The sequence below is a fragment of the Scyliorhinus torazame genome, chromosome 14 (genome assembly GCF_047496885.1).
Source record: "Scyliorhinus torazame isolate Kashiwa2021f chromosome 14, sScyTor2.1, whole genome shotgun sequence".
Classification (NCBI taxonomy): domain Eukaryota; kingdom Metazoa; phylum Chordata; class Chondrichthyes; order Carcharhiniformes; family Scyliorhinidae; genus Scyliorhinus; species Scyliorhinus torazame.
Window position 1 is genome coordinate 199,571,060 of NC_092720.1, and position 16,022 is coordinate 199,587,081.

At 47.9% G+C, this 16,022-nt stretch overlaps 1 protein-coding gene and 1 long non-coding RNA gene across 3 annotated transcripts in view; one reads left to right on the forward strand and one right to left on the reverse strand.

The window, feature by feature from the left end:
- LOC140390339 (uncharacterized) overlaps positions 1-16,022 on the forward strand; it is a 58,084-nt gene that overhangs the window by 27,742 nt on the left and 14,320 nt on the right. Inside the window, exon 3 of the long non-coding RNA XR_011934619.1 lies at positions 7,623-7,723. This is a non-coding gene — a long non-coding RNA (uncharacterized lncRNA). The remainder of the gene's footprint in view (positions 1-7,622; positions 7,724-16,022) is intronic.
- The window catches only part of LOC140390338 (uncharacterized), a 49,052-nt gene that overhangs the window by 16,220 nt on the left and 16,810 nt on the right, over positions 1-16,022 (reverse strand). The window contains exons 4-7 of one of the 2 annotated variants that reach the window (XM_072475413.1): positions 13,878-14,135; positions 7,592-7,708; positions 5,196-5,297; positions 1,157-1,282 (exon numbers count right to left, since the gene is read on the reverse strand). In XM_072475413.1, coding sequence (XP_072331514.1) covers positions 1,157-1,282; positions 5,196-5,297; positions 7,592-7,708; positions 13,878-14,135 — 603 coding nt within the window. Of the gene's footprint in view, positions 1-1,156; positions 1,283-5,195; positions 5,298-7,591; positions 7,709-13,877; positions 14,139-16,022 lie in introns of both variants that reach the window. The other variant, XM_072475412.1, reaches the window with a different exon arrangement.

Genomic DNA, 16,022 nt, shown 5'->3' on the forward strand with positions numbered 1-16,022 from the left:
TCACCACCACATTCTCAGGGAAAATAGGAATAGGCAATAAATGCTGACCCAGCCAGTGACACCCTCAATGCATAAACAAATAACAACAGAGGAAGTGAAATCATAATAATAATAATCTTTATTATTGTCACAAGTAGGCTTGCATTAACACTGTAGTGAAGTTACTGTGAAAAGCCCCTAGTCGCCACATTCCGGTGCCTGTTCGGGTACACTGAGGGAGGATTCAGAATGTCCAATTCATCGAACAGTAAGTTTTTCGCGACTTGTGGGAGGAAACCAGAGCACCCGGAGGAAACCCAGGCAGTCACAGGGAGAGCGTGCAGACTCCACACAGACAGTGACCCAGCGGGGAATCGAACCTGGGACGCTGGTGCTGCTGACCACTATGCTGCCGGGGCAAGTTTAGCACAAGGCTAAATCGCTGGCTTTGAAAGCAGACCAAGGCAGGCCAGCAGCACTGTTAAATTCCCATAACAGCCTCCCCGAACAGGCGCCGGAATGTGGCGACTAGGGGCTTTTCACAGTAACTTCATTGAAGCCTACTTTTGACAATAAGCGATTTTTAATTTAATTTAATTTAATTTCAAGTGATAATGTTTTACGCTCTTCCTCTCCTTACCCAAGGAGGTATAAACCTCCCATAAAGGGAGTGCAACGAAGGCTTACCCGACTGATTCCAGGGATGGCTTACTCTTCTGTTTCTGTGGCCCACAGCTGCAGACAACATGTAAAAGTGTATGTTGCCACAGCAACTTGGACTTCTTGGAGGGGGGGGGGGGGGGGGGGGGGCCTGCTGGTTGGCCCAGTTGGTGGATGGCCAGTGTGGCCTCATGTCTCTGTTACACAACCAGCAGTAATAATGGGGGAACATGATGATTGGAAACCCAGGTAGGGAGAGAGGATTTAAATAAAAGAGTAAAATAAAGGGAATTTGTTAAAGTAATGGGATCAAGGAAATAATTTGCTCAATGGCAAGTCCCAAGAACATTCACCAAAACCAGTGATTGTTTTCAGAGTCAGAATACAGCGATAGCAGAACTCATTCGGAGGAGGTTAATGGGACTCTTTACATTGAGCAGAGAATGGGAAGAGGAAATTGAATCCAGAGTATTAAAAATGTCATATAAATTATAATAAAATCCAGGTTTGAACTTACAATTGGTATTCAAGATAACTTTGAATGTTTTCATGGCCCAGAAATTTATGCTACATGCCGATAATATGGTGAGTATTAGCAGGAAACACAAAATCCCCAACATGACAACTATAGTTGCAGAAATCCCTGTTGAAAGAACAAAAAGTGATTGAAATGACACAGATTCATTGGTTAGATAAGAGATACAAATAAAAACTGGAACAAACTTTTTTTAAAAATATAAATTTAGAGTACCCAATTTTTTTTTCCAATTAAGAGGAAATTTAGTCCTGCACATCTTTGGGTTGTGGGGATGCAGACACAGGGAGAATGTGCAAACTCCACACGGACAGTGACCCAGGGCCGGGATTCAAACCCGGGCCCTCAGTGCCGTAGGCAGCAATGCTAACCACTGTGCCACCGTGCTGCCCCAACTGGAGCTAACTTAAGGGAATTCTGTACTTATAGACCATAGACGCTGACAGCACAGAAAATGGACCACTCGGCCTGTTCCACGACCAGGGGACACCCATTTACAATTAAGAGTTCAGGACAGGAAGAGAACCTTTTTCTCTTTTGAGTTTGTGCGGCTTTGGAATTCTCTGCCTCAGGAGGTGGGAGGCAGAATCTTTAAATATTTCTAAGGTGGAGGTAGATAGATTTTTGTTAGGCAAGGGAGTGAAAGTTTATTTGGGGTGAATGTGGAATTCAAATCACAGCCAGGTCAGCCATGGTTTTATGGAATGGCAAGGATAGGCTTGAGGGGCAGAATGGCCTGCTTCTGCTCCTGTTTCGTATGATAGCACTTGCTGTATGTTGCCGGAGTAATCCATAACTAACTGCACTATCCAGTCCACCCCATTAGGCTTTTCAACTGTCCCTTCAAAGATGCTCCTTCAACTTTCTAATTTCCACGTCCGCTACCGTTTGGAAATCCGCCTGCTCCTCCACAGTCTTCTCCAGTGCCTGGACCTTCTTATCCTGGGCGTCCAGCCGCTCCACCGCTTTCTGAAGCGGTTCAAGATTGTCCCGCTTCAGTGCTGCGAAGCTCTCTCTTTCATGACCTTCAGCATGTCGTCCAGTGCTGTCTGGGCCGTCCGTTCTGTGGTCCGTTCGTCGGCCATCTTTCCTCCCGCTTGAACTTCCACACCACCTTTGTTCAGCCCCTTCTTCGCCTGTTTTCGCTCCCTTCTACTCCTCAAGTCCATACAACTCTGTATGGATCCAGATCTACAGTGTTGTTGTTTTCCACTCCAGTGCTCAGAAGTTCGAAAAAATCGGGGGAAAAGGTCTAAAAGTCCGACGGGAGCGAGAGCCACCAAATGTGCGACTTACTCCCTCATTGTGGATAGCACAAATGCTTCACAGCTCCAGGGTCCCAGGTTCGATTCCGGCTTGGGTCACTGTCTGTGCGGAGTCTGCACATCCTCCCCGTGTGTGCGTGGGTTTCCTCCGGGTGCTCCGGTTTCCTCCCACAGTCCAAAGATGTGCGGGTTAGGTGGATTGGCCATGCTAAATTGCCCATAGTGTCCAAAATTGCCCTTAGTGTAGGGTGGGGTTACTGGGTTGTGGGGATAGGGTGGAGGTGTGGACCTTGGGTGGGGTGCTCTTTCCAAGAGCCGGTGCGGACTCGATGGGCCGAATGGCCTCCTTCTGCACTGTAAATTCTATGATACTATGATGATAGCCGCCACCGGAAGTTGTCCCTTCAAAGATACAGTGAACTCTGCCTCAACGCTTGGAGTAACAGTGTAATTACAAATTTATATTGAGGCAACTTCATTTCCTACATTACAACAATGACGACAATTAAAAAGTATTTAATTGGCTGGAAAGTTTTGGGATGTTCTGAGGTTGTGAGAGGATAGTGCACATGCAAATCTTTCTTTTTTCAGTTCTCTTCACCTGCAACAGGTCCCTTCCTGCTTTTGTGTCGCTACCTCTGATGTCCCCCAAGATTCTATCCTTGGTTCCCTCCAATTTTTCATGAAATGCTGCCCCTTGGCAACATCTTCTGAAAGCACAGCATTTGTTTTGATATGCAGGCTGGTGACAGCCAGATGCACCTCACAGCCACCTCCCTAAACACCTCTGGCTGGTGTTGCTGAACTATCAGCCTGCTTATCTTTTTAAACATTTTTCCAATTAAGGTGTAATTTAGCGTGGCCAATCCATGGCCCGTGCACATCTTTGGGTTGTGGGGGTGAGACCCATGCAGGCACGGGGAGAATGTGCAAACTCCACAGGGACAGTGACCCGGGGATGAGCAGAAATGTTTTCCCAATTAAATAGTAGAAAAACTGAAGTTACTGGGCAGTATTTTCTGGTCCTGCTCGCTCAGAGGACAGAAATTCCCATCCGAGGTCAACGGACCTTTCAATGTCCGTCAAATTGTCCGTTCCGTACGCGCCGATTCCAACCCATCGTTGGAATGCATTGCCTTTCCACTGATTCTATACCTCTCCCTGGCAACACTCTGTTATCAAACCAGTCTGTTTGCAACACTGGGCTCAAATTGACTCCAAGATAAGCTTCCACCTCGCGTTCATGTCATCTTCGTCTGAGCTTTTTCCACCTCAGTAACATCACCCTACTTTGACCCATCTCCGCTCATCTGTTGCTGAAACCCTCATTCATAACTTTGTTACCACTAGACTTCTTCATTTTATCGTATGTACTGTTTTTCATGTATGGTATGATTTGCCTGGACTGTATGCAGGACAATACTTTTCACTGTTGTCATGTGAGAGTACCTTTAAGAAATGGGTGTTTAAGAAATGTACCTTTGAGAAATGGAGCTGCTCATGTTACTGGAGTGATGTCAGAGTGTGGGTGGAGCGGAGTTCTGCTTTTTAGTTTCAGCTTGAGAAAAAGCTTGGGTGTGTCTGTGTTTTTCAGTGAGCTGCATCTGGAGTTAAAACAAAGGGCTGTACTGTTGATCTCTGCCATCCAAAGACTATCTCTGGATCATTTGGTGAATTCAGAAGAATTATAAATGTTTTCAGTAGTGACTGAAAACTCTGTGCTTATGTTTAAAGGTTTGTTAAGTCTTTTGGGTGAAAAAGGACAGCATACAGGTTACTTAGTGTTGTATTCTTTGGGGGGTGTATTTGAATTAATGGTTGCTAAGATATTCACTGTTTGTTTTAGAAAGGTTAACTTGAGTTCATAGAATAAACATTGTTTTGCTTTAAAAAATACTTTTCCATTTCTGCTGTACCACACCTGTAGAGTGGGCCGTGTGCTCCCCATACCACAATCTATTAAAAGTTGTGGGTCAGGTGAACTCCATGATACACTTTGGGATTCTCTAAACCCTGACCCATAACACTGTACCCCAGTACACCTGACAATAAATCTAAATCCTGGCGGCTTTTTCACATTCTACCCTCCTTAAAATTCAGGTCACCCAAAACTCAGCTGTCCTCGTCTTAGGTCACACGCAGTGTGCTGACTGACCTACAATTGCTTCTGGTTAAGCAGCACCTTGATTTTAAAACCCTCCTTGGCTTTCCCCCCCCCCCCCCCCAATCTCTGTAATCACCCTCAGACTTTCCGAGATATCTCTAATTCTGGCCTCATTGTGCATCTACGATTTTAACTGTCCCTGAACTGGTGGCTGTGCCTTCAGTCGCTGAGGCCGCAAACTCTGAAATTCCCTCCTTGCACCCTCTCTTTTCCACGATTCCACCTTTCTTTTATTCTTTAAGATTATCTTTAAAACTACCTCTTTGACCAAGCTTTTGGTCATCTGATCTAATAAATTGTCTCAACGTGCCTTTGCCATCTGTTTGGAAGTGTGAGCCAATTTGTCCCACCTTCCCGTTCTTTCCCCATAACTTAGCACTTTTTTTCCCATTAAGTATTCATCCAGTTCCACTGTGAAAGTTATTATTGCATCTACTTCCACCTTCCTTTCTGGCTCAGTGTCAAATGCTCCTGTGAAGCGCATTATATAAATGCAAGTTGTTACTGTTCTCATAACTATTAAATTACAGCACCAACTGGATGATAAAAATAGTTACTAACAGCGACACAAAACAAACATGAGCGCTCATACCTTCAGCCTGTAGCCAGCACAGCAGAGCCGCAAAGAGAATGATGAACGAAAGCATTGCAGCGACCTGCAAGAATAGGAGTGCTTTTCGATGAAAATCCATATCTGGAAAAAGAAACAAATGGGCATCAACATTACTCCCAGAATTGTAGACAGTTACAAGAGTGGTAAGCCACAATGGGAGATGACGGTCTTGCCACTAATCTAGAGGCCCAGGTTAACGCTCTGGAGACACGGGTTCAAAGCCCACCAGGGTTGATACAATTAATAAATATGGAATATAAAGCTAGTCTCAGCAATGGCGACCATGAAACAATCGGCGATTGTTGTAAAAACCCATCTGGTTCACTAATGCCCTTTAGGGAAGTACATTTGCCACCTTTACCTGGTCTGGTCTACATAGGACTCCAGACACACTCCGCAATGTGGTTGACTCTTAAATGCCCTCTAAAATGGTCCAACAAGCAACTCAGTTCAAAGACAAATAAGGATGGGCCACAAATGCTGACCTTACCAGTGACACTCGCATGCAGAAAAATCAAGAGAATCATGTTACAGGGATAGGGCGGGAGAGTGGATCTAGGTAGGGTGCTCTTTCAGAGGGTCAGTTTAGACTCGATGGACCGAATGGCCTCCTTCTGCCCTGTAGGGATTCTATGGAAGAAAAAATAAATTGTCTCATCGTGCCTTTGCCATCTGTTTGGAAGAGTGAACCAATTTGTCCCACCTTCCCGTTCTTTCCCCATAACTTAGCACTTCTTTTCCCATTAAGTATTTCTCCAGTTCCACTGTGAAAGTTATTATTGCATCTACTTCCACCCATTCTTTCAAGCAGAAAATACTTATTTTATTTTTAAAAATAAATTTAGAGCATCCAATTTTTTTTTTCCAATGAAGGGGCAATTTAGTGTGGCTAATTTACCTACCCTGCACTGCACATCTTCGGGTTTGTGGGGGTGAGACCCACGCAGACACGCGGAGAATGTGCAAACTCCACATGGACAGTGACCCAGGACCGGGATCGAACCTGGGACCTCGGCGCCGTGAGGCAGCAGCGCTAACCACTGCACCACCTTGCCGTCCCAGCTGAAAATACTGAGACGTTTGAATAAATTACTGATTACATCAAAAGCAGAATTTAAGATGACTCGGTGTCATATTTAACTTTTTCACAATGCCCAATGATTAAATCAGAATAGGAAAACAGAAAATACTGGGAAAACTCGGCAGGTCAGCATCCATCAGGAAAGTTATTGGATGGGAACATCCGACCTCCCAGCCACGTTTCTCTCGGCAGCAGGAGGCAGCGCACCATTCGCTGGTGGCAAGGTTCTCTCTTCCCGCTGCTGCCAATGGGAATTCCCATGGAAGCCACCGCACGCCACCGGGAACCTGTTCCGGGGTTGTGCTGCCGGTGGACCGCAGAATCCCACAGCAAATGAACGGCCGGAAAATCCCAACCAATATTTCGAGTCCACGTGACTCGGAACTAAAGAAGAGAAAATGTGATTATATTTAGGGTGAGTGGAACAGCGATTAGTGGGAGCTGGGAGAGATTGCAACGAAGATGTAGCAAAACGAAAGAACAAGTGGCCCGGTCTGGGAGGGAGGATTTTCGCATCAGAACAAAAAATGTTTGGGACACAGAAAAAGGTTACGAAGGTGGAGAAAGGTCACCGTCTAAAATTGTTGAACTCGATGCGGAGTAACATGCCTAATCGGAAGAGGAGATTATGCTGCTCCTCCAGTTTGCTTTGGGTTTCACTAGCCAAGGCAGCAGGCCAAAGATGAACGTGCGGGCAAGAGAGCCAGATGCAGCGTTGTAATGGCAAGCAACAGGAAGGCTGGGGCCATGCATGCGGGATGAGCGAGTGCGACTGTGTTTAGTCTCCCCAGTGTAGAGGCGACCAAATTAGGAGCAGAGAATGCAATAGACCAAGCTGAAGTAGGCGCGAGTGGAATGTTGCTTCACCGGAAAGGAGTGTTTGGGGCCTTGAATGGCGAGGAGGAAGTAAAGGGTTGTGGGAAGGGAATGAGGGTTTGGGGTGATGACGGAGTGGATCAGGGTGTCACTGAGGGAGCATTCCCTGTGGAATGCTGACAGCGCAGGTGGGGGGAGGGGGATGATGTGTTTCGTGGTGGCATCACACTAGAGTTGGGCAGAAATAGCGGAGGATGGTCTTGTGGAATACGGAGGCTAGTCGGGTGGAAAGTGAGGGCAAGGGGGCCCTGTCATTGTGCTGGGACGGAGGGGAACCGAGGAAGCTGGAAACCCTCAGCAGGTCTGGCCACAGATTCGGTTTCAGATTCCGGCATCCACACCATCTCACTATTAAATTATAATTAAGACTTTTTTCAACTTCTAACCGCAAACTGCAAAAATAATATGTTTTTCTTACTTATTTTTTTCATGTCGTGGTGCAAACATAGAAGTATTATTCCAACGAAGATCACAGAGGCAGAAATCAGTGCAACAATGGACAATACCATTGTGTGGAGAATCAGAGGTGGAAGACCTGGAACAGAAAACGGTACATTAAATTTATATTCTTTTTACATCAGATAATATTGTTCCAATCCAGTGAGGGACCAGTAGCTCTTTGTTTAAAGAAGGCGTAGTTTGAAGTCTTACAGGTGAATAAAGTCACAAATGTCCACAACTTTAAACAAACAAAATGAACCTTTGAAAAATGCATTTAGGGGCTGTGGGCTGCACTGGCTCACCCAGCATTTAGTGCCTATCCTGATTTTCCCTGAGAAGCTGGTGCTGAGCTGCAGTCCATGTAATATAGGTGCACCCACAGTGCTGTTAGGGAGGGAGTGCCAGGATTTTGACCCAGTGACAGTAAAGGAACTGCCGATATATTTCCAAGTCAGGATGGCGGGTGACTCGGAGGGGATCTCCCCAGGCGGTAGTGTTCCCTGGTATCTGCTGCTCGTGCCCTTCCAGATATAACAGTCGGAGGTTCAGCGTTCCTTCAGTTAGGCGGTCAATGCCTGCCTTTCGTCTCGGACCAAGGGCACCGCCTCCTTCCCAAACATCTCACGCAAAACCGGGCCATGAACCCAAGGTTGCATCACTGCCTCAGTAATAAAGTTTGCTGTTCCAACCGCCTTTCAGCAAGCACTGACGAGGTCAAAACCCATCGAATATACAGGAAACTCAGGGCTTGTGAGCAAAGTAGTCAGTTTTCTTCATGACCTTTAAGTGAAAAAAACAAAAGTATCAAATCTGAACTGATTGATACACCCGTGATCTTTACAAAAAAACATCAGCCCGTTGCACTGCTCACTGTGCCTTAAGCTTAAGTTTGCGGATACCTCTTGGTGCCCCATTCCCTCGCTGACAGCGGCACTGGAGGCAGATTGCTGACTGTGGTGTTTTGTGGGCCCAAATGATCTTGGCAGTTGCCCTCTGGCTTGTGGGGCCTGAGCAGGCTCTGCTGAGGGGGTTTGCTCAACGATGTGGCTGGCAGTCCTCAGTCATCGCAACTTTGAAGATGGCACGATGACTCGTAGAGAGGTGGAGGAGCTGCTGCCCTCTGGCGGTCCTGTGTGAGGAGGCCAGAGAGGACAGGCACCTTGTCTGCTGGCACTGCCAAGGTGCCAAGCCAGCATTTTCTGCGTGGAAGTGATCGGGCCAGGCTGTGCTCTGCAGTTGGGGGGATGGTGCCAGGACTCCCTTATAGCGAGCTGGGGCTTGGGAGTTGGGAGTTGCGTTGGCGGTTCGAGAAATCTGGATGCCATTTAGAAATGGCGTCCTGATCTCTCGCTCCACTGAGGAGTTCTGGCGAGCGGAGTCCCTCAGTGCAGAAAACAGGGCTAAGTGTGGCCTTGGCTGCGTGTTCCCCACTGAGGGCCCCGATCTACCCGGATGGGTGTTACACTGCAAAACACCCGGCTAATCACGTGCTACGGGACTCTGTCCGCATTCGGGTAGATCGCACCTACAAGCTACTTGCTTTTGTACTCCATGCCCCTGTATATATGGTCCCATATGCTTCATTTATTTATTTATTTTAAAAATAAATTTAGAGTACCCAATTCATTTTTTCCAATTAAGGGGCAATTTAGCGTGGCCAATCCATCTATCCTACCAATCTTTGGGTTGTGGGGGCGAAACCCATGCAAACACGGGGAGAATGTGCAAACTCCACACGGACAGTGACCCAGACCCGGGATCGAACCTGGGACCTCGGCACCGTGAGGCAGCAGTGCTAACCCACTGCGCCTCCGTGCTGCCCTCCATATCCTTTATTAACGGCTCTCTCCGCTTGCCCTGCGACATTCAATTATTTGTCCACATTTCCCCTCGGCCGCTCTGCTGCTGCACCCTTTTTTTATTATCGGACATTTTATTTTACATTTTCTCTTCCCGCTTTCCTACTAAAAATCAACACTTTACACTTTACATTGAATTTCATCTTCCACTTGTAGGAACAGGAGTAGGCCATTCAGCCCGTCAAGCCTCACCCACCCAATATCATCGTGGCTAATCAGACACTTCCATGCTTTTTACATCCAATATCCCCATAACTCTTTATGTTGTTAATCAGAAATCTATCAATCGCTGCTTTAAACAGACTCAATACTGAGCTTCCACAGTCCTCTGGGGTAGAGAATTCCAAAGATTCACAAGTCTCCGTGTAAAGAAATTCCTCCTCATCTCGACCCTAAGTGGCTTCCTCCTTATATTGAAATTGTTCCCCCTGGTTCCAGACTCCCGAAGCGGGGGAAACATATTACCTGCATCTATCCAGTCTAATCCTTTAAGTATTTTGTAAGTTTCAACAAATTCACCTCTTAATATTCCCCTCTTCCACCAACCCGTCTAAATATTTTTCATTAATCCTTCCCACATTTCACAATATTTCCGAGCTCCTCGTCATTCTCAAATTTTGGTCATTAATATATATCAGGAGGGCAGCACGGTGGCGCAGTGGTTAGCACTGGGACTACGGCGCTGAACGCCCGGGTTCGAATCCCGGCTCTGGGTCACTGTCCGTGTGGAGTTTGCACATTCTCCCCGTGTCTGCGTGGGCTTTACCCCCACAACCCAAAGATGTGCAGGTTAGGTGGATTGGCCACGCTAAATTGCCCCTTAATTAAAAAAAATAATTGGGTTCTCTAAATCTTTTTTTTTTTAATTAATATATATCAGGAAGATCATGGGTGGGATTCTCCGGCCACGTTCGCCCGGCGACCGGAGAATCCTGCCCGAGGTCAATGGATATTCCATTGTCAGCGCCTCACCCGTGGCGCTCTTGCAGTGGGTGGGGTGGAAGAATCGCGCCCCACGGGTCCTAACACCAATCCCTGGGGAACCCCATTTTAAATGTTCCTGCAATTCAAAATACACCATTCGTTACCATTCTGTTTCATAATCACTCAACCAATTTTGCTGATGTCACTCTTATTCCAGGAGCTCGAGCTATGCTCACATAAGTCTGCTGTGAGGCACTTTATCAAATGCGTTTGGAAGTCCGTGGGCTTGCCAGACCTGCCAGGCAGTATGTTTCCAGGTGGTGGGAAATGGCACACCGTTCGCTGGCAGCAGGATTCTCTGCACCTGCCCCGATCAATGGGAAATCCCACTGGAGCCACTTCACGTCGCTGGGAAACCCACGGGCAGGGTGCAATGCTGGTGGGACCAGAGATTCCAGCCACCAGTGAACAGCCGGGGTATTCCAGTCCATGTCTGCTACATCAACCACATCACCCTGAACTACCCTCTCTGCTACGACATCTAAACGCCAAGTCAGGTTTCAAACATGATTTGCCTGTAACAAATCCATGCTGACTTCTAATGACTTGAATTTGACCAACTGATTATTAATTTTGTCCCGAATTATAATTTCTAAAAACCTCCCCACCATTGAGGTTTCACTGACAGGCCTGTAGTTGCTGGCCTCATCCTTACCTAATTATTGAATATGGATGCAACATTTGCAATCCCCCAGACCTCTGGGCACTGCTGTTGTATATAAGGAGGATGGGAAAATTATGGCCGTTTCCATCCCAATTTCCTTCAGCATCCTTGCAGGCAACTCCTCTGATACTGGTGACTTATCACCTTTAAGGACAACCGATCGACTATTTATCAATTGTAAACCTTTCAAGTGTCTCAACTACCTCCTCTTTTACCACGACTTGGGAAGCATCTTTTTTTTTTTTTATAAATGTTTTATTGAAAATTTTTTCCCAAACAACAATTTTTCCCCTCTTACAAAGCAAACGCAACAATAATACAGAAATTTTAAACAATACACAAGTAACAAAACCCCTTTATCTTTGACCTAAACTAACCCCCCCCCCCCCCCCCCCCCGGGTTGCTGCTGCTGGTCATCTGTCTTCCCTCTAACGTTCCCCTAGGTAGTCGAGAAATGGCTGCCACCGCCTGGTGAACCCTTGAGCCGATCCTCTCAGGGCAAACTTTATCTGCTCCAGTTTAATGAACCCCGCCATATCATTTACCCAGGCCTCCAGTCCGGGGGGTTTCGCCTCCTTCCACATGAGTAGGATCCTGCGCCGGGCTACTAGGGACGCAAAGGCCACAACGTCGGCCTCTTTCGCCTCCTGCACTCCCGGCTCTTCCGCAACTCCAAATAGAGCTAACCCCCAGCCTGGTTTGACCCGGGCCTTCACCACCCGCGAAATCACTCCCGTCACTCCCTTCCAATACCCTTCCAGTGCCGGGCATGCCCAAAACATATGTGCGTGGTTTGCCGGGCTCCCACCACACCTCCCACATTTGTCCTCCACTCCAAAGAACCTGCTCAATCTTGCTCCCGTTATGTGTGCTCTATGTAGCACCTTAAATTGAATCAGGCTAAGCCTGGCGCATGAGGAAGAGGAATTTACCCTGCTTAGGGCATCAGCCCACATACCCTCCTCTATCTCCTCCCCTAGTTCTTCTTCCCACTTTCCTTTTAGTTCGCCCACCGACTCCTCCCCCTCTTCCCTCATCTCTCGGTAAATCTCTGACACCTTGCCCTCTCCGACCCACACCCCTGAAAGCACCCTGTCCTGTATCCCCTGTGTCGGGAGCAACGGAAATTCCCTCACCTGTTGTCTAGTAAATGCCCTCACCTGCATATATCTCAAGAAATTTCCCCGGGGCAACTTATACTTTTCCTCCAATGCTCCCAAGCTCGCAAAAGTCCCATCTATAAATAAATCTCCCACCCTCCTAATTCCCAACTGGAACCAGCTCTGAAATCCTCCATCCATTCTTCCTGGGGCGAATCTATGGTTGTTCCTGATTGGGGACCCCACCAGGGCTCCCCGCACCCCTCTCTGTCGCCTCCACTGTCCCCAGATATTCAATGTTGCCGCCACCACCGGGTTTGTGGTAAACTTTTTAGGTGAGATCGGTAGCGGCGCCGTCACCAGCGCCTCTAAACTCGTCCCTTTACAGGACTTTCTCTCCAGTCTTTCCCACGCCGCTCCCTCACCCTCCATCATCCATTTACGTATCATTGCCACATTGGCGGCCCAATAGTAATCGCCCAAGTTCGGTAGTGCCAATCCTCCTCTGTCCCTACTACGCTGAAGGAACCCCCTCCTTACTCTCGGAACTTTCCCTGCCCACACGAAGCTCGTGATGCTCCTGTCTATTTTATTAAAAAAGGTCTTAGTGATTAGTATAGGGAGACATTGAAATACAAATAAGAACCTCGGGAGGACCATCATCTTAATTGCTTGCACCCTGCCCGCCAGCGATAGAGGCTGCATGTCCCACCTCTTGAAGTCCTCCTCCATTTGTTCTACCAACCGTGTCAGATTAAGTCTGTGCAAGGTTCCCCAGCTCCTAGCGACTTGGGAAGCATCTTTACATCTCTGTAGACGTTGACTATTTGAGCAGAAGCCTGTTCTGAGTTGGTGATCTCAGCAATAGCAGGGGTTAAAGTGTGGTAATTGGCCTAAGTATCTCAAGGGAGAGAAAAATCAGTCAGGGATCCCATTCCTAATCACTATTACTCCATAGGAACACAGACTGTGTATTGATGCCAGGCAGCAGTGACCATAATGCTGTTCATTTCTAAATATCCAACTAACACTCGGTGTTGAGGCTCATGCATTTAGCAGTCATGTGAAGCAGGTATGTGAAGGTTTAGGGAACATGAGTCAGCATTCTCAGGTGAGTAGGGGACACAAGGGGAAGAGTTTTTTCAGAACGTGGAATCAGAATACATCTCCATCAATCTGTATCCTTGTTAATATCATAGAATTTACAGTGCAGGAGGCCATTCGGCCCATCGAGTGCACCGGCTCTTGGAAAGAGCACCCTACCCAAGCCCACACCTCCACCCTATCCCCATAACCCAGTAACCCCACCCAACACTAAGGGCAATTTTGGACACTAAGGGCAATTTATCATGGCCAATCCACCTAACCTGCACATCTTTGGACTGTGGGAGGAAACCGGAGCACCCGGAGGAAACCCACGCGCACACGGGGAGAACGTGCAGACTCCGCTCAGACAGTGACCCAAGCCGGGAATCGAACCTGGGACCTTGGAGCTGTGAAGCAATTGTGCTAACCACCATGCTACTGTAATGTGCTGTGGAGCGTTAATCAACGTTTATATATCGATATTTATATAGTCTCTGCTGTCGTGCAAGTCTACCAGTAGCAGATATTGCAAACTTTAACTTCAAAGTGTCGTCCTTAAATCAATCTTACCATAAATGGTTAATATGTAGTCTGCCTGGATAGAGCTGATGGGATTGACTGCGATACAGGTATAGTTCCCACAGTCACTTTTCATAGAGCGCGGGATAATGAGGCTTCTGTTCCCATTGATTAGCCGGTGATGCTGCGAGATGTCCCCTCCGTCCTTCTGCCATTTATACCCCTGGGGTTCTCCAGAAACATCACAGGTCAGCGCAATGGTGGAAGCGAGAGAGCTGGAGCTGCTCAATATCGAGGTTTTTGACAGCTCTTCTGAAGGGGAAAAAAACACTGATTAAGGAACTGCGATGTTAAAATCTCCATTTGCAACGGAATTTCCCTGTACAACATAGTATCAAAACATCGGCATGCACATTACAAACCGCATGCCCCAAAGTGTTTCACAGCCATTTTTCAAGTACAGCTGTGAGACAGAACGTGGTAGTGAATTTGTCCCGTTTCGTCGCAAACACGAATGTGACGCAGGGTCAGTTAATGTGACTTTAAGGGATCAGGAAGAAAGTGGAATAGGGCAATTTTCAACTCTTTGAAAAGTGAAACAGGATGGCATTCTCCCAAGACCCAACAGACGGGTTCACTGGGGCCCGGATGGGGGAGGGGGGGGGGGGTCAGACATTGGTTTCACGGTGCCGTGAATTTACAGCGGACTCCTTTGCTGGTGTCCACCATGGCGGGCTGGAAACCCCACCGGGGGCCAGTGTGAACCTCATTTGCCAAGAAAGACCCACCACCCGACACCTGGTTATCCGCGATGCTGGCGGAAAAACATCCCGACGGGAAACTGGTTTGGGACAACGTAGCGTGCAGATGTTGGGACTCAACCTGAGCAATGCCCGAGGCTGACTCCGGAGTTCAAGGTAGAGGCTGCGCACAATCCTGGAACATCAGGGCAGCATTGGGGTGGCACGGTGGTCAGCACTGCTGACTCACAGCACCAGGGATCCGGGTTCGATTCCGACCTCGGGTGACTATCTCTGTAGAGTTTGCGCATTCTCCCCGTGTCTGCGTGGGTTTCCTCCGGGTGCTCCGGTTTCCTCCCACAGTCCAAAGATCTGCAGGTTAGGTGGTTTGACCATGATAAATTACTCTTTAGGGTGGGGTTGCATGAAGAGGGCAGGAGATTGGGCCTAGGTAGTGTGGTCTTTGGAAGGGTCGATGCAGTCTTGATGGGCCGAATGGCCTACTTCTGTAATGTAGGGATTCTATGATCACAGCAGTGGGTGGGGAGAGCTTCTGCAGGTGGACCTTCCAGATCAGGTGCCCCGGACGGAGGTCCATCTTCCAGCCTCAGGGAGGTCCTCTTCCAGTGCAGAATGATGCCATTCTGCCCCTCAAGTCTCCACTGACCCGCTGAAAGAGAACTCTACCTCGGCCCACCCCTCTTACCCTATCCCCATCACCCCACATCTTCAGACACTAAGAGGGCATTTAGCTTGGTAAATCCACGTAACCTGTACATCTTTGGATTGTGGGAGGAAACCGGAGCACCCGGAGGAAACCGACGCAGACGGGGGAGGGGGGGGGGGAGAATGTGCAAACTCCACACAGACAGTGACCCATTGCTCTGGCACTGTGAGGCAGCCGTGCTAACCACTGTGCCACCGTGCACAATCTATGCTAGGGTCAATTCTAGGGACGGATCCTAGTGGGAGCCCCATCGGGAGGGAGAGGTGCGGGAGAGCAGACATTGAGGGGGGGGGGAGAATTCTGGGGGTAAATGTTAGGGGGGCGGGGGTGAAGAGCCTCCGAGACCTCAGTGATGTGGGCTGGTGGCTGTTAGGCTGTAAGTGTCATGTGCTGGGGGAGAAAGACTGCACAATGTGTAGTTGACTGATTGGTGTGCTGGTCTGGTACTTTTCCCATTGCACAACCATCATATGGACTATTGGCTGCTGAGCCTTCCAACCAGGAGTCTTTTGGTAGTCTTGAGGGTTAGTAATTCTTGGGAGAATGTCATCGTTGACCAAGATGAGAATGTTGAGCACGAACATTTTAATCACTTACCTGCCTCTAAGGGACAGGAGAAATGTGCTCATTTCATCTTTCTGAAACTCTATGGGAATCAGAGTTTTACTGGCATGTCTTCTGCATCTTACCATTGCAATGGTAGCATCACATGGCATAACTCCCTCTTCA